This window comes from Chenopodium quinoa, unplaced genomic scaffold, assembly GCF_001683475.1.
Source record: "Chenopodium quinoa cultivar QQ74 unplaced genomic scaffold, ASM168347v1, whole genome shotgun sequence".
NCBI lineage: Eukaryota > Viridiplantae > Streptophyta > Magnoliopsida > Caryophyllales > Amaranthaceae > Chenopodium > Chenopodium quinoa.
Genome location: NW_018742345.1, coordinates 592,810 through 611,301, shown reverse-complemented (window position 1 = coordinate 611,301; position 18,492 = coordinate 592,810). Strand labels below are relative to the sequence as shown.

The 18,492-nt window shown below is 36.3% G+C and overlaps 1 protein-coding gene across 3 annotated transcripts; it reads right to left on the bottom strand.

The window, feature by feature from the left end:
• Positions 1-3,890: 3,890 nt before the first annotated feature.
• Positions 3,891-11,151, bottom strand: LOC110693938. 3 transcript variants are annotated; one of them, XM_021871122.1, is made up of 5 exons: positions 10,791-11,136; positions 8,376-8,821; positions 7,012-8,266; positions 6,698-6,844; positions 3,891-4,758 (listed from the first exon to the last, which is right to left on the bottom strand). In XM_021871122.1, the coding sequence occupies exons 2-5, from the start codon at positions 8,424-8,426 to the stop codon at positions 4,154-4,156; spliced, it is 2,058 nt and encodes a 685-aa protein (XP_021726814.1). In that variant the 5' UTR covers positions 8,427-8,821; positions 10,791-11,136; the 3' UTR covers positions 3,891-4,153. The 3 variants fall into 3 exon arrangements, with proteins under 3 accessions (XP_021726814.1, XP_021726818.1, XP_021726823.1); XM_021871126.1 differs by having other exon boundaries at positions 10,811-11,136; XM_021871131.1 differs by having other exon boundaries at positions 4,575-4,732; positions 10,791-11,151.
• Between the last annotated feature and the right edge of the window lie 7,341 nt (positions 11,152-18,492).

The window sequence follows — 18,492 nt, the reverse complement described above, 5'->3', positions numbered from 1 at the left end:
CAAAAACAAAATAAAAAAAACCAAAAGTAGTTTTGACACTCATCATGGCATAATTTTATATGATAAATTAATTATTTAATATTTAATTATCAACTAGTTTTTGGTCCGAACAACGCCCTGGGTCATTATTAGGGGTGCTAATTGAGCAAGGCAACTCGCTAGTACTCGACTCGGTTAACGCTCGGTCAAAAATCGACGTGAGTTTGCTCGTGCTCGCTCGAATCAGTTCAAAATTCGAATAAGTATATAAGAAATTCAATATTTTTCTATCCTTAAAACAAAAATTTACCTTGGCATATAATAAATTTAAAATAATAAACTAAAGTAGGAAAAATTTATATAAAGAGAACAACATATAATCAACATATATTTGAAATTTAAGAGACCTAACCTTTAACCGAGCAACTCGTGATCGTCTCCACTCGACTAAAAAATTAATGAGCACGAGTCGAGCAACCCTTTGCTCGTGATCGACTAGCACCCCTAGTCATTATATGCATATTTTAAATAAAGTTTTATACGAAGTAATAAAAATTATATGGTAAAAAACAAATATAGATTAAATTAGTACATTTACTTCGGTACTCCTACTATTTAAATACTTCCTCCGTTTTTTAATTATTAGGTCACTTATCTTTTAAGGAAGTTTCATAAATATTGCACCATATCTATTTAAGGAAATAAAATGTCTCTATTCACACTGTAAATACCTAATATACCCTTACTTTAACACTTGATTCTTTAGTTCATGCTTACATCACATTGATAATGTACTTCTACCCTTCTCTCTCTTCCTTTTTTCCACTACAAAAAATATTGTGTCCAACCTATATGGTGCAATAATAAAATAACAGAGGAAGTATATTTTTACAATCATTATTGAACATTAAATATATTATCTAATATCTAGTATTTAAAATTATTAATTTGCTTTGTTCGACTTCAAGTTTATGAATATGAACACATTGTGATAAATTAATTATTTAATATTTAATTATCAATGTTACTCTAGTGAAAAATTACATGTGAAATAAGAGGAAGAGTTAATAGGAATTACCATACTTGTTCCAAGTAAGTGAATTGTCAGAAAGCAAGACATCCAAGATTGAGATAGAAATGAAAATCAATACAATGATTGTTTGAGGGAAGAAGGTCGTCGGGGATAACAGGCTGATGACTCCCAAGAGCGGTTTTTTTTTTTAATCACAGTTGATTGAAAGTGGTGTCAAACTCCTTGGTCTTCCAGGCAAGCCAACTCATGACGAATCTCTTGCTACAACATCAATCTCGCCCTTTTCAACCATCAAAAAGGACCGTACCAGCACGTAAAACAACTTGCTCTCTGGAATCAAGTCTTCTTTAATGGCTCTTTCGCCTATGCAACGAAGAGTAGTTTACTTACCTGCTTAGGTCGAACATGCCAACAACTTTCCGTTCACTTACGCAAGAGTTAATGTCTAACAGCTAGACATGCATTGACAAATGTCAAACAATGGCAATTTTGAAAATAAAAGGGTATGTTTGGTTCAACTTAATTTCATTTCAGCTCCAATTAATTTAGTTCCTAATTTCCTTCTCTCATAAACAATTAATTTCAACTCCAATCAATTCAGTTAAATTACTTTTAGTAAATTGGAAAGGCCCTTAAGGGATAAAATGATACTACTTCATTAAAAATATCACAATTTTTTTTTTTCAACAACAGTATAAGTTAAAATAAAAGTATTACAAACTAAGAGCCTTACTAGAATACTAGCTCCTCTATTACAACGCGAATACATTAAATTAAAGAACTTCCACATTTGATCTTGCTGATTTGAATAATCTGTCATTATCCTTTGAGCATGCGATGAGAAACACACCATTCTGTTTATGTATTCCACTTTCTCTTGAACTTAGAGAATGTAATGGAGGACGACGAACAAACAAATTCTGATATACATATAAACGAGATGAAAATGACACTAAGTGCCTATTACATTACGTAAATGGGGCAGGAAAACAAAGCACTTTGGGCGTACAATACACATTGAATCACCCATTGTGATTCGATACCCTTAATTGCGGGTACCATTGATCCTTTCTCAAAGAAAAAGACCATTGACATACTATGAACCTCCAAAATATCATTTTGGAGGCCCCCAAACATTTCATTTTGGGGAGCAGTGTTAAGATAGGTATTTTTCAAAGTAATAGATTGAAAATCCACTACTAAGCTGAAACAAAGGACATCAATGAATAACCTTTTGAAACTCTTTCGAATGAAAAAATCGAAAGAGGAAACAACAAACAACCAACAAACCCTAACCAACCCTATGAACCAAACCATACTGTAACAATGGAAAATTCCCCACAAAACCAAAACTTGCATACCTAAAATTCTAAACAGGAGCAGGACACACCCTTTTAAATCCACCAATAAACTTGACAAACACCAATAAGAACAAAGAGAGCTGCATCTCATAGCACCAAACTCATAGCAAGGACCCATAGAAACAAGGAAAACTAGAAATAAAACGAGAAAAACAATTAAAGCCATTAAACAAGCAAGAAAAAAACCAGCTAACACCGACCTCCGATTACAGCCTTCCCCTTGAAGGTCAAACTGGACTAACATCACCGGCGGGAAGACAACCAAGAGACAAACCCAGTATTGGTGTCACAAAATAGAAAATGGGCAGAGGAAATCAAAGGAGCGAGAATAAAGCCCAACGCAAGAAAACGAAGAAACCCTAACCCTAACTTTACCTTTACCAACTCGATTTTTTCGATCACACGTAGTCGGCGGCGTTAGAGCTAGCTGTCGAATCTTGTTTCGTCAAACGAAACCTTCAACCCAAATTGAAAATGGACTTCTTATCCTTTGGTGCCCAAACACAAAGCTTCTTGTACTTAAAAACAGGAAACTGAAGAAAAAAAAACCCACTTAGAGAACTTTCCGGTGAGAAGAGGTAGCACTAAGCGGAGTTTGAAGCCCATTGGGAGCCTGGTACCACTTCACCTACAACGCTAGAACACGAGCAAAGAAAAACTTAAAACATGGAAGAAAAACCCGCCGGAAAACTGGCCCCGTAGCTCCGTCGAGTTCTAGATTTCTGGAGGGCTTTCTGTTTAGAGGAGAGAGAACATAGCATTTAGAGGAGAGAGTTTGTACAAAATCCTTATAAAGGATGTTTTATGTTATGTTGTTCTTAGCTATTATTTTTAATATCTAATAATTAGACATTAGGACTTCCTCAAATGAGATAAAGGCTAATACTTTTTTAAAAGAGAGAATTGTAAAAGAAGATATTGGGAATATAGTTGTCAGATAGAATTAGACCCCTCAAATTGTAGCAAGTATTTTCATATGAAGGATTAAAGGGATCTTATTTGGTTCCTTAATTATGGCCTAAAATAGTTTGACTGACACACTTGTTACTCCATAATGCATAATTTTGACAGTAATGCATAATTTTAACAATAATACAATCTCCGTTTAACATTATGCACAACATCTGAGTATTTTTATTTGATAAAAAACTCAATTGATTCATACTTTTGGGACATCGAATTTACAAGTGAAAATAAGCCTGATGGTTGGATGCCTGGATTTGGGTATATGCAAGCACAACCCACCTGTTGCACTGGGCCCTTTTGAGGTTAAATACTTGTACATAGTATGAACTTTACTCATTGCAATTACATACCATTAGTATAAATACTCCAGCGGCTCACTCTATTGGTTAAAAAGCTACTTGCATATCTTTGGTTATGTGCAAAGAGCAACTACTAAATTTTTTTACTAGAGGTAAACTGTAATGAGCAAAACTCCAACTTCAAGCAAAAACCAAGCATATAAATGTTCGGACAGTTAGCATCCGATTCATACTCCATCACAATGGCCGCAATCAAACGCTAAAATAATGGACTATATATATGACTAAAAAATGGCTAGAAAGTCTTATGAATTTTTTATTGTAGCAAATTTCTATTATTGCATTGAAACAAACTTGAATTTCAGAAGAGCACCAGCTTCATAATGCTCTTGCACCAGCATAATATGAAAACTTGAGTAACTAGAAAAAAATATCACAAACCACAAATATAATTCCATGCAAAAGACAATAGAAGGAACCTTACTCCTGGTAGGTTTGATAAGCAGAAGACAAACTTACAGTACAGCGAGAGTGCCCTCACTTCGACTTTTGTGGAGTGAGAGACCAGATCTCAAACTTTGAAGCTTGTTGGAAAAGTCGATATTATTATGGTGGTGACTCGGTTTTGCCCCACTTGGTGGAACCAGCACATGTTTCCCTTTAGATTGCCTCAGAGAGTCTGATGATTGACCCTTCTGCCCATGTGTATATGAATGAGTTGATCGTTTTGGAGCGCCACTTCCACTACGTGAGGAAGACTTGTGATCAGATCTAAGTCCCCGGTCTGAAATACCCAGTCGAACAGACCTATCTGAGGAATCTTTCAGTGTGCTGGATTTTATATTCAGCCGGTTGTAGTAAGCTAGATAAGGAAGTAGGTCCTGTAGATACTTTTTCAGTTGCTCATCCCCGACATTTTTCTGGGCAGGATTTCCTTCCAAACTGATAGCTTGCAAGGAATTGTAATTAGCAGCAAGTTGTCCTAGACCTTTGGAAGTAGCAATCTTGTTGAACCGCAAATCAAGAACAGTTAGCTTTAAAAGCCTGTGTAGACCTTCCACCTCACTGATTTTATTTCCAGCTAAGTATAATTCCTTCAAAGTGGAGCATGATGTAAGACCTTCGAAACCAGACCACAACATGAACATGAATTACACAATATAAATTTTGCAAGGGAAAACAGCAAAAATAAATACCAGACATCCAGAAACAATATCTAACATCATGAGAGCTAAAAATTATATACCCATTAGGAAATTTTCTTCCAAAGACATACACGTAAAAAAAATTCGTCATTTACTTCAATCACAACATTTTTAACAACTTGGAAAGAATGAGAAATCAAAATAGCGCTGGGGCATAAACAAAAAATGGAAGAAGATACAAAAGTCAAAGGCCATTCATTCCATTCTTGGGAAAGAACACCTCAATCAAGATAAGATATTTGGAAAAAGCAAACTTTGCATGCCTACCAAATAAAACTCTGCTTACAAACAAGTACCCCCCCCCCCTCTCCAAGCCCAATCCCCACGGCTATAGATGATTTGGTTATCTGGTGTCACCATCACCTTCTAGGTTTACGATTTGTTCCATCTAACAAAAAAAATATCTTGCCTTCTTGGTAGCTAACAAACAAATAAAGGTGGTGTTTGGTACAGGGTATTTAAAAAAGTAAGGAAATCAAAAAGGTTGATTCCCTTTGTTGATGTTTGTATTGACATATTGGTCATTCCCTTTCCTCTCTATTTCCCCAAAGTCTTCTAGGTTGATTATCCAATCCCCCCTAGGTATTTAGATTCTTTTTTCTTAGCCACCATCACACCACACCACACCAGAGCCACCATCACCAACTCACCAACGCCACCTCACCACCCCACCGCTGCCACCCTAACTGCCACCACTTCGCTACCCATAAGCCGCCACAAGATCCATCCAAGAGTCAACCCAAAAAACCCACCACCCTAGAACATCCACCCCACCCCATTCTACCAACTTGAAAAACCATTGACACCCCCGTAAATTCACCTCCACCACCCTAGAACATCCACCCCACCCCATTCTACCAACTTGAAAAACCATTGACACCCCCGTAAATTCACCCCCACCCCCTGAAAACCCACCCACTCCCGTAAAATCTAATCCACCCACCCCACCCTAAAATAATCTATTCTAAGGGAGCAAAAGAGATAGAGGAGGTGCTCTAATGAGATGTGGTGGTGCAAGAGTGAGGCAAAGGCCGTGTTCTGATGCAAAGATAAGGTGGTGCTCCACTAAATAAGGTTGGAGTTATTTTGGTTGTAGTCTTGTAGAGGTGGATATTTGGTTGAGAAGGAAGGAGGTAGTGTTGGTGGTTGTTATTATTATTATTATTATTATTATTATTATTATTATTATTATTTTCCCTTTTGTCTCTTTGAACAAACAACGTAGTAAATCTAAGGGTTTTACTTTCCTTTCCCTTCCATTCATTTTCTTGATTGCATACCTGTATTATTTGTTTTATCAAAAGTTAATGGAATCAAACTACTTTCAACAAGTTACGAAATAATATTCTACTTAAAAAAGATTTTACACCGCCAACAACTAATCACATTCCCACTTCGTGTAAATAAACAAGTCTTATTAAAGAATGGGTTTGTGAGTGCTACAAAAGCCACAACCTTGCTACTTGAAAAGCAATTTTTGGCATACCCCTATGTTGACTCCCCCTCCCTCCCTCCCTCCCGCCACAACCTTGCTTCTTGAAAAGCAATTTTTGGCATACCCCTATGTTGACTCCTCCTTCCCTCCCTCCTTCCCTCCCTCCCTCCCGCCACAACCTTGCTACTTGAAAAGCAATTTTTGGCATACCCCTATGTTGACTCCTTCCCTCCCTCCCTCTCTCTCCCTCTCTCCCCACCCCCTCCCCCCCCCCCCCCCCCCACTCTCTCTCTCTCTCCAACCGAACAAAACATAGTTTCTCAATGGTCGATATCTGGTTTATAAGAAGCAACTATGCAGAAAAAGGTAAGAAACTAAGAAGACACTTATAAGAAGCCACATGCCAAGTAGAAACTTACCATGTCCAATTCTGGATATTTTATTGTAACTCAGGTCTAATATGCGAAGCCTTGTAAGCTCTCTTAAACCTTCAATGGTCGATATCTTGTTTTTGGACAAGTTCAACATATGCAATCCTCGAGGAAGAGCACCAGCAGTAATTCTCACTGCAAAACAAGCATCCAAAGTCACTACAATAAACATAGAAAGAAGAATGAAACCAGAAGCAAAGAGGTAGTAAAAAACAAAGCAAAGTACAACTTAACACGAAAAAGCTAAATTTGGAAAAGATACTAATGATTAAAGTAGATCACAGCAATTGTGCTTCACCAACCTATAGAATTCCCAGATAGATTTAGAACCTTTAAGCCAACAAATGCACTGAGAAGTGGGATTACAACCAAACCATGATTGGCCAGCTGTGCAGTGGTCGTTGTGGCATTCAGAGAAGATATGTATCTTTTTGCTGCCTCCATGCCTGGGTATAGATTCATATCCACTTTATCCAGACCATCCAAGAATGCAGATCTTCTTTTTACCTCATTACCAGAATCAGCCACTTCATTGGTCTCTTCTATGGGGCTGCAGTGCTGAAGATCAATAACCCAATCCTCAATGAGCTTGGTCTTAAATTCCCTGTTTGCAAAGTCACCCCAGGGATCAGATGAAGAGTTGCCCTGGCCATGTCCCATTACACCAATTTCATCTGGCATTGAGACTATCCAGTCTTTGCTTGAACAACCATAATTATAAGAGTCATAACCATTTAAAACAGCATTTTCTCCATCAAATTTCTCAGGACAGTTCAAATTATCATCCTTGCATAATCCAACAATCTCTGCATTATGAGCTGAAACACTTTCATTGTTAACAAAGAGCTTTTTAAGATCCTCAAAAGATCTATTACGAGAAGGCAACATGACACAGGCAGAAAGACCAGGAGAAGTTGGAGACATGGACCCAAAATTTGGCATAGAGTACGATTTAGAAATGCAGGATTGAGTAGGTGAATTCTGACCAGAACCATCGGGAGCCCCCATATGCAATGAGCGATGAGAGTCTTCAAGACCTTCCTTATTCAAATATTGAGGGTTATAAACAGCTACGACTAACTCTTGGTTTCCAATATCAGAACTAATATTGGGGCACAGCATACGAGAAGCTTCATGATTCTGATCAGGAGAGGAGATCCCTTGACTCCTGGCATCATTTGTAGGTGATACATCAACAACCTCATCACAATCATGTGACCCTTCAAAAGAAAACTCCTGATCATAGCAGTCATCACCATTACTGACACCAAAGATTCTTTCTTTTTCCAATTCACAACCAACAGAAAGACTTCTTCTAATATTCCCTGTCTGAAAGTGCATAGAGTCTGCATTACTCACAACATCATAATCACATTTTACTTCTCCAGATTTCCAACTACGTGAGGCCAATGTAAGATGCTCAGTTTCACTAGCCTCACTTTTCCCTATATGAAATTCATGCCTGGTTATAGGATTGCCAGAGAGTGCTGATTCATTATTTTGAGAACCAAGTTGCAGTGTCTTGACCATTGCTTCAAATGAAGGTTGGGCTGATTTCTGAGAAACACCAAAAATAAATAGTAAAAAGATATGGGACAGCTATAAGAATGAAGCATAGATTATTCATAACAATTTCAAGTTTAACACCAAAAACTTTAATACTAACCTTTTGCTTTTGACCGGGAGCGTGACCGTAGAAGCACGAGAAGCGACCCATTATACACTAACAGGCTTGCAGCACTGAGCAGAGCTTTACTGAACAATCAATCAAATTATCACAGAGAGCTAAGAATGACCAACTTATTTACATAGTCAAATTCAAAATTACTCCAAATAGCCCACTAGCACAATTCAAAAACTTAAAAGGTGGTAACTTTAGCCATAATCAACAGATAAACCCTCAGAAGTACGACACAATCTCCATATATGGGATGACCTTGATCTTCGCAAAACACAGAGTACAATCGCACGGTCATTAGTACCCCACACCCGCTTGGTGGTGCGAGAAAGCTTTGACTGGGTTGCAGCTGCCAGAGTGATTGAAAATCTTTGCTAAGCCAGAAAGCTGAATCCCAAGCAGATACAACAGACAGATTGTTGATGAGCAGAGACCTGAATAAAAACATTGAAATTGAACAGTTGAGTTCTATGTAATTATACTTTTCTCCTATACATTTCTCCATATTAAAGTAACATCAGCCTTTATTGTCTAAAACTCAGCACTTTTCCTCTAAGAAGCCATCATCTACTATAAATGAGTCAATGACATAATATCAAAACATAAACAAAAACAAAGATAAAAATAAAAATAAAAATAAATGCTTAAATGGTGATAAAATACGCAAAGCCTACAGGCAATTAATGCCATCAATACAATTAAATTTCTCAGATTCAAATCTAGATTTCTCATATTCATAACTACTTCCAAGAGACATGACACAGCAAAAGAGCAAACATTGTATATATTCTAAGATTTGACAGAGAGCATGAACTACTACATTCACCATCACTAATCTGTATTCAGAGTGGATTAAGGTTCAGGTAAACACAAAGGACCATAACATCTTTTGATGAATCAACTTATCCTCGTCATCTATCAGTCTCACTCATATATCACTATTTAAAACTACTATCCTCCTTTGATTCATACATAGTTATCAAATTGATAACATACCAGAGTTGGATTGCAGCAAAGTCTAAGACCAAGGTTACACAGAAAAAAGAGAGCTGAAACAACACACCAGAGGATAATAAAATGTGTAATTATGTTAAATATCCTAGAAATTTCAACAAATTAACCTTGGAATGTTATAAGTTAACTCCGCATGCATATAAGTATACAATTCCAGGTTATCCACTTTAACTATGACCATCACCATAGCACAATGATTTTAAGGAATTCCAGGTGTATGTTTCAGATATTCAATTTCTCACTTATAGGTTAGAATTTAGAAATGTTTGGGATAGGTTGACATGAAGATTCCAATTTTGCAAATTTTCGACAGGGCTAATAAAACATGCACACCAAATGTATTTCTAACTTTCTAAGTATCCTTTCCTTGGTTATAAAAGTATTTATAAGGAGAAGGTATTCCTCCAAGTAACCAACCTTAACTCTGTGACAAGTTGACACCAAAATCTCACCCATGTAAAAACGCTTAAAAAACACCACCCCAACTCGACAAATTTATCATCCTCTACATAGATAGTATACACTTTGTTATTCTGACCAATGTGGAGCACTTTGTAGCTACAATATATACTAGCTTAAATATCTGATGTGCCAAGGTAAGCTACATGGCATCGTAGCTTAACCGTTGGAGATGCTCTAATCTAGTTATTATTTTCATGATAATTATCACCAAAACCAACTATCCATTTTCACTCCTTCAATTCTCATAACAACTCATTCTCACACATCTCTAGGTAATAGCAAGTATTATTAATCATGTAAGGATAAAAACAACCAACTTAATGGTAGAAGTTCGTGACCGGGGTTAAATCCACAACATGGTCTAAATCAAAACCAAAACACAGCCTAAGTCAAATTCAGAACAATGCCTAGGTCGAATCCAAAACGCGTCTATGTTAAAACCAAATCCTGGTTAAAATACCAATACAATTACAAGTTTTCTTTTACTAACATGACTTCCTGAATAGGAATAAGCAAAATTTCAAACATAGTGAAATATAAAACATACTTAGTAATCTCCAGTAATAATTCAATTACCAATCACCTTAGCAAATACTAAAAAAATCCCATTATAAATAAGCAAAAATACGCAAGATTAAGCATATATTACATTTACATAGACCATATATATCAAATAAATAAAAACCCATTTCTTTAACATTCAATTTCAAATTTACATAAATAAAAATATATTTAAACATATACTTTTAATCGTTTATAACAAAAACAAAGAAGAATTATATCAAAAATAATGAAAGAAAATCAACCCCTAAAAACGATCATACCATAAAATCTTTGAAATTAATTGAACAATAAATTAAACAATCATCACAAATTAAAAACAAATTCAACTACAAATTAATAGAAAAAAAAATTTGAATAACTTACGGAAAATACAAGAATTAAACATGTTGATAGCCAGATTTTTGTCCAATGAAAGGAGAGAAAGGAAGAAGAGGCAGAGAGAAAAGGGGTATTCTCAACTTTGCGGAGCAATGACGAAAAGCAAATTTATTCCAAATTTTTTTTTTTTTTTTTTTTTGGTATTTTCTTAAGGTTTTTTATTTTAATTTCTTTACTTTTCCGCCGTCCAAATCGGAAGCTCCAAAACTAACCCTAATAAAATCGTATATTTTTCCAGCAAAAAATAAATAAATAAATTTATAAAAGTTTTTTTGGGGCACGAGAGACAGGCGGAAGATTCAGCTGAGCATTTGAGCAAGTTGCGAACTTTATTTATTTATTATTTCTATATTTCTTTATTTATTAAAACACTTAAAAATCTTTATAATTTCTTTCTGTTGATAAAATGATATTCGTCAATGAATTTATAGCCACAAAATTAATCAAAATAAAAGCAAGTAAGGAGTATTATTCTTTGAAAAAGAGCCATGGAAAATTGTGAGAGATAAGGCAATTTTAGAACCTCTTTTATTTACATCTAATGATCTAAAAATCTGGCTATCAACATATTTGATTCTTGTATTATTCTATAAGTTTTTTTTGAAATTGTTTTTTTACCATTAAAATTTCTATGAGTTTTATTTTACCATCAAATAAAAAACTAAAAATTGTTTTCTATTAAGAGCAAAGCCAATGGTTGCTAGGAGAGAGAAATCTAATGACCAGGTCATGGTCATGACCATTGGCAAAGGATAGGCAAACAATATGTGTGTGCCACTTGTCACGGTATGAGTGGACTATCTTTTTTATTTTATTTTCTTAGTTAGTGATGAATATTATGATCATAAAAAATTAGAGGGCAACCAATGGGTATATGTGGACATAAGTGGGCATAGATGAGATGGAAGATAGAGATATAAATAAAAAAAAAGTTGATGACCACCATTGATTTGGGCAACTATTGGCTTTGCTCTTAACTACCATCAAAATAACCCTTATATCAAATGAAATAAAAAAAAAATAAATAAATAAAAACCTCATTTTTTGTGCCAAACACATGCTCTATAGAGGTTTTGGGGCTACGTTGAGTCTGATTTAAGGTCGAAATTGACAAAAAATTACTGCAAATGTCTTGTTTTACCAACTTAAAACATTGATGCCTAAGCTTTATGACATACGCAAAATGAGACATTTTCAATAAATTTTAATTAATCTAAACTCAAATTGGACCAATGTGATCTCTAAAACCTCTAAAGAGCTTGTTTATGGTACAAAAATCGAAGAATTTTTTTTTAAAACGTTAAATTTAACGGTTTTCTTAATGACAAGTGGTGAAAAAAAATTTTAAAATTTTTATTGAAGGTAAAAAAATAAAATAAAAATAAAAAATCATGGTTTTTATTTTTTTTTGGTAAAAGTCAAATCCTAATTTTTATGTTACAAGTTCAAGAATAATTTTTAAATAACAAAATAAATTAAAATGTAGATTTTTTTTTTTAAAATAAGTGTATAAACTTTTAAGTTATATGAAACAATAATTAATGTAAATTATCATGTATGTTTTAATAACTCTATGAATTTATATGTGCAAGAAATGTGCTTATATTTGACCAGTCTTTAGACTTGCTACTAGGGAAAGCGTATCAATATAGGGTATGAATTTGTGTTAGTATTGTTACTAACAACAAATCCTTAGTCCCAAAATGATTTTGGATCGATTAACATGAATCATCATAAGAAATCGCATAGTATTAAAAAAAACAAAAACAAAAAACAAAAAACAAAGATAACAAAACTATCATTTAAAAGAGTTTGAAAAAAGGAGAGTAAATGAAACAACGAGCATTTACGAAAAATTAAGAGTTTTAAAAGAAAAACAAGAATAAAATTCAAGAAAGTTTTAAAAGAGTGGTTAAAACGTTCTAAGTTGAAAACATAATGTTTGAGAAAGATTTATCAAAGGAAAACAAAACACTTCATATAACATTAGTGAAATAAATATAAATTTAAAAATGAAAATGAATTTAAAAAGTATAAATACATAATTAAATATGGGCCTCGTGACGTGACGTGCCGAGCCATGCCCGGCCGTGCCACGTGCCGTGCCGGCGGGTCGTGCCGACGTGCCGGCCCACGGGTCGGCCACCGTGCCGCCCGTCGTGACGCATGTCGTGCCCGTGCCAAAACTGATTTTTTGTTCACAGCACGGCCCACAGGCGTGTCGGGCCCGTGCCGCCCGCGTGTCGGCACGGCCCGTGCGCACCTTTGTACATAATCCATTCATGTCATTGACGTAAATATTCTCCCTCTACACCGCCCTCTCCAACTAACACCATATTCTCCTCAATCCTCAAAGCTCTCATGTCACTCTCAATCACTCTCTTCCAAGCTTTCTTAGGTCTTCCTCTACCTCGCGCAATCCCAACACTTTGAAATTCTTCAAGTTTCTTTACCGGGGTGTCACTTGGTCTCCTATTTATATGCTAAACCATCTTAAATGATTCTTCCTCATCTTGTACTCAATTGATGTAACCCCTACTTTCTTCCTTATTATCCTATTCCTTAACCTATTCTTTCTTCTATGACCACACACATTCATCGCAACGAACATATGCATCTCCGCCACATGCTTCTTATGCACGTGACAATGCTTTATAGCCAACATTTTGTACCATATAATTAAAAAAGCATGCCTTATTGTCGTTCGATAGAATTTTCCCTTTAATCTATGGGGCACGCCTGGATCACATTAAAAAAAATCGTCACACTCTTGTAGGGAAATATAGGTACTACGCAACGGAAATAATCATGAATCATATTCATATAGCACCTAACCAAGGATCTCATGCATAACACATAAAGAGTAAGAATAATACCTTTGAAGCGTGATTCCACAAGTGATCGAGCAAGAACAATAAGGAGAACAAGAACCCCGCGTGTGATTCCTCTACTTAGTCCACAAGCACGAATTAAACCTCCACTAATGCTAGTTAGTTGTGGCTGAACGCTTCAATCAACCTTCAATGGAGATCCGAGCCACGAATACACCACACCACCACCCACGTGCCACCACACGTGCCGCCCACAAGGGAGAGTCGTACGGACAGGGAGGAGAGAGAGAAAGGGCCGAGTAGAGAGAGAGAGAATTAGGGTTTTGGGATGCTTGGTTGTTTGTGTGACAATTTACTGTATGTCAATTGTTATATCATGCAACCCTAGGCATGGTTTATATTTATAGATCATATCTTGAAATAAATCATGTCAAGTCCAAAACCCATTAGACTCTTCTAACTATCCAAGCCCAATCATCAACATGGTATGTCATGAACTTATGAGGCCCAATAATGGGCCTCTAACTTGTTTAACCCAATACTCTTATGTGTGACCTTGTAGGATCCATTCTATAAGGCTTTGGGCCATTAAGCTAGCCCAAAGATCAATTGTCATATCTAGCACCAAACATTGACGACCCTATATAATGAACTTATTATCTCCATTATAGTGATCCTTGATATATCTAGTAATTGCACTTATCGAAGACATAACTCCTTCAATCTCCCACTTGTCTGAGACAAGTGCGCAATATTCAAATTCCTTAAGTCAATGTGTGTCGATTTGATAATATGATTGCATCTCATGTCGTGATCATATTAGTCTACAAATCTTTTCTTGAAAACTGAGTGAGATTCACAGAACAAATGATTACTATGTAATCCATTTGAGCACGGCCATGCATTTTTCTGAATTCTGCCTCTTCAAGGGGCCAAGACACACTCCTAATTAAATAGGTAGACTCAATTCAATCTTGTGGCAACCAAAGCTCCCACTCAATCTATGAAATAACCGGGAAACACCCTTTATAATCTCCAGTTACGGGCAGAGGTTTGAGTGTACCACAGCCATAACATCCATTGAATGAAATCAATGTTCCACTCATGTCAAAGGAATCCACTAATATATCCGGAAGCTCTATACTTGAACTTCAAAGTAGGTCAGTAGTTCGATCATGCATCATTCATACATATCCATGTGATTGACCGAGCCTCACTATGCTCCTATAGCCCATGAAACTGCGCTATCCAATCAATCTTACATGCTAGTCTAATTTTAGAAATCATTTATGTCTAGTTTAAGATTCCGAACTAGGAACTTAAATAATATATGGATTTTGTTCACCTGTGGGTTTCATTCACCAGGTCATCAACCTAATAAGCCCATCAATCCATAATTATTTTGGACATTTTATTTAATATTGAAAACCATCATTAAATAAGAGAAATAATAAAATTTCTGATTAAACATAATTCTGCAAATGAGTGTATTACATATGTAACTTATTTTTCTCCAAAAATAAATACAACTTCTAATTACATCATTTGCCTCAATCCAGATTCACTAGCATGTTTCTCATGCTTTGGAAGTGGAAGGGGTTTAGTGAGTGGATCAGCAATGTTCTCATCCGTATGAATTTTGCACATCTTGACATCTCCTCTGTCAACGATCTCTCGAATGAGGTAATATTTCCTCTCTACATGTTTGGATTTGAAGTGTGACCTAGGCTCCTTTGACTGAGCAATGGCGCCATTATTATCACAATACAACTAGATTCCCTTTTGAGCACTTGGTATGATATCCAGCTCAGTTAGAAACTTCTTAATCCAAACTGCTTCCTTAGCTGCTTCAACAGCAGCTAAATATTTTGATTCTGTTGTAGAGTCTGCGACAGTGCTTTGCTTCGAACTCTTCCAGCTCACTGCTCCTCCATTCAGACAGAAAATGTATCCAAATTATGATCTGAAATCATCTCTATTTGTTTGGAAACTCGCATCAGTATAACCTTTGACAACCAACTCATTTTCGCCACCATATACTAGAAACATTCCTTTAGTCCTTCTCAAGTACTTAAGGATGTTCTTGGTAGCTGTCCAGTGTGCTTCTCCTGGATTTGCCTAAAACCTGCTACACATACTCAGAGCATATGCAACATGCGGCCTCGTACATATCATGGCATACATGATTGACCCTATTGCCGAATCATAAGGTTTATCAACAATACGTCTCATCTCTTCTGGCGTGTTAAGGCATTGAGATTTACTGATCGTAATGCCATGAGACATGGGGAGAAATCCTCTCTTAGAGTCTTTCATGGAATACCTATCAAGAACCTTATCAATATAAGTTTCTTGACTTAATCTAATCATCCTTCAAGATCTGTCTCGATGTATCTCGATCCCCAATATGTATTCAGCCTCTCCTAAGTCCTTCATGGAAAAACAACTCTTCAACCACTCCTTGACTGACTCAAGCATTGGTATGTCATTTCCCATGAGTAGTATGTCATCTACATACAAGACTAAGAAAACAATGCTGCTCCCACTAGACTTCTTGTATACACAAGGTTCCTCTTCACTTTTGAGAAAATCAAACTGCTTGATTGCTTCATCAAAACGAAGATTCCAACTCATGGATGCTTGCTTCAATCCATAAATGGATTTCCGAAGTTTGCATACCTTACTAGGATTTTCTGGATCCTCAAAACCCTCAGGTTGTGTCATATACACTTCCTCTGTCAAGACCCATCCAAGAAGGCGGTTTTGACATCCATCTGCCAAATTTCGTAATAAAAAAATGCAGCAATCGCTAGAAGTATCCAAATGGACTTAAGCATGGCTACTGGGGAAAAGGTTTCATCATAGTCAATACCATGAATCTGTCTGTATCCTTTTGCAACCAGTCTTGCTTTATGGATGTAGGCATTTCCATCCTTGTCTGTTTTAATTTTGTAAACCCATTTGCAACCAATAGGTTTTACCCCATCAGGCAAGTCAACTAGGGTCCACACTTCATTTTCAGACATTGATTCCATTTCGGACTTCATGGCCTCGAGCCATTTATCTGAGTTGGGGCTCGCCAAAGCTTGCTTGTAGGTTGTGGGTTCTTCATTCTCCAATAAGAAGATTTCAGAATCCTCAGTTATCAGAACCTCAACAAACTATTTGTTTCTGATTCTGGCAGACCTACGTGGGGTAGGAGCAACAATAGAAATATTCTCTCCAATTCCTTGAAGATTTTCGCATGAACTAGGTTCAAATGGGACGATAGGAGTCTCGCTAGTCGAATTAGCTTGCTCCGACGCATGATTAATCGACTCATGCGCCCTCGCCTCTGATGTGGTGTTTTCCACATCCATTTGTTGCTCGTGTCGAATTTCTTTGAGAACCACTTTACTCCCACTTGGCTTTCTAGACAAGAATTTCTTTTCTAGAAAGACACCATCGCGAGCAACAAACACTTTGTTATCTTCACGATTGTAGAAGTAATACCCTTTTGTTTCTTTTGGATAGCCCACAAAGAAACACTTGTCTGATTTAGGTTGTAGTTTATCACCTTGTAAACGTTTTACATAGCCTTCACATCCCCAAATCTTGAGAAAAGACAACTTTGGAGCTCTTCCATTCCATATCTCATATGGAGTCTTTTCAACTGCTTTGGACGGGCTTCTGTTTAGTATTCTAGCAGCTGCTTCTATTGCATATCCCCAAAATGATATGTGAAGATCAGTAAAGCTCATCATGGACCTCACCATATCAAGTAAAGTCATGTTCCTCCTTTCTGACACACCATTCAACTGTGGCGTTCCTGGAGGAGTTAATTGTGAAAGTATTCCACAATTAATCAGATGTTCATCAAATTCTTGGGTTAAATATTCACCACCACGATCTGATCGTAACGCTTTAATCGTCTTCCTAAGTTGGTTTTGTACCTCATTCTGGAATTCTTTGAACTTTTCAAAGGATTCCGATTTGTTCTTCGTTAAGTAGACATAACCATATCTACTTAAATCATCAGTAAAAATAATGAAGTAGTTAAACCCACCCCTTACTTTTGAACTCATTGGTCCACACACATCCGTATGTATGAGTCCCAAAAGATCACCAGCTCTTTCACCTATACCCGTGAAGGGTGACTTAGTCATTTTCCCAAGCAAGCATGACTCACAATTTTCAAATGATTCATAATCAAATGAAGAAAGAAGTCCATCCTTATGTAATTTCTGGATGCGCTTTTGGTTTATGTGACCAAGCCTACAATGCCATAGGTAAGTTAGGTTTGAACCATATGTTTTCTGCCTTTTATGATCAATATTGTAGACATGGGTTGTATATTCTAATACATACAAACCATTAATTAATTTGGCGTTAGCATATAACATACTTTCTTTCGAAATAAAACAACACTTGTCTCTTATTTCAAATGAAAATCCTTCAGAATCTAAAACAGGAACTGAAATAATGTTTTTAGTTATTGTTGGTACATAATAACAGTTATTAAGCACCAAAATAAGTCCAGAGGGAAGTCTTAAGTGATAGCTTCCAATAGCAAGTTGACGAGCGCTAAATCGGTCGCACAATTTAGGCTCATTCAAACACATTTATAACAAACACCTCACTCAAACAAGTACAATGGCAAGCAAGGGTTCGGTCCACGGAGAACGGGAATCAAATGCTAAATAATCTTAATGCTCAAGCTAAATCGAAATCAAGGTATAAGTGGTGATTAACTAACAAACTACAACTAAAGGTTGAATTCAAGGGATTAAAACACTTGGGGAATGGGATTCACTCAACCAATAGCAATTAGGCAAATAGGGAGGAATAAGGGTAATGGAATAGCAAAGACCACATGC

Excerpts from the sequence above, each read along its gene's own strand:
- LOC110693938 (XM_021871122.1), bottom strand. The coding sequence starts at position 8,426 with ATGGGTCGCTTCTCGTGCTTCTACGGTCACGCTCCCGGTCAAAAGCAA. Across the intron at positions 6,845-7,011 it reads TCTATCTGGGAATTCTATAG|TGAGAATTACTGCTGGTGCT; the intron begins GTTGGTGAAGCA and ends CTTGTTTTGCAG. Across the intron at positions 4,759-6,697 it reads AATATCCAGAATTGGACATG|GTCTTACATCATGCTCCACT; the intron begins GTAAGTTTCTAC and ends CTGGTTTCGAAG.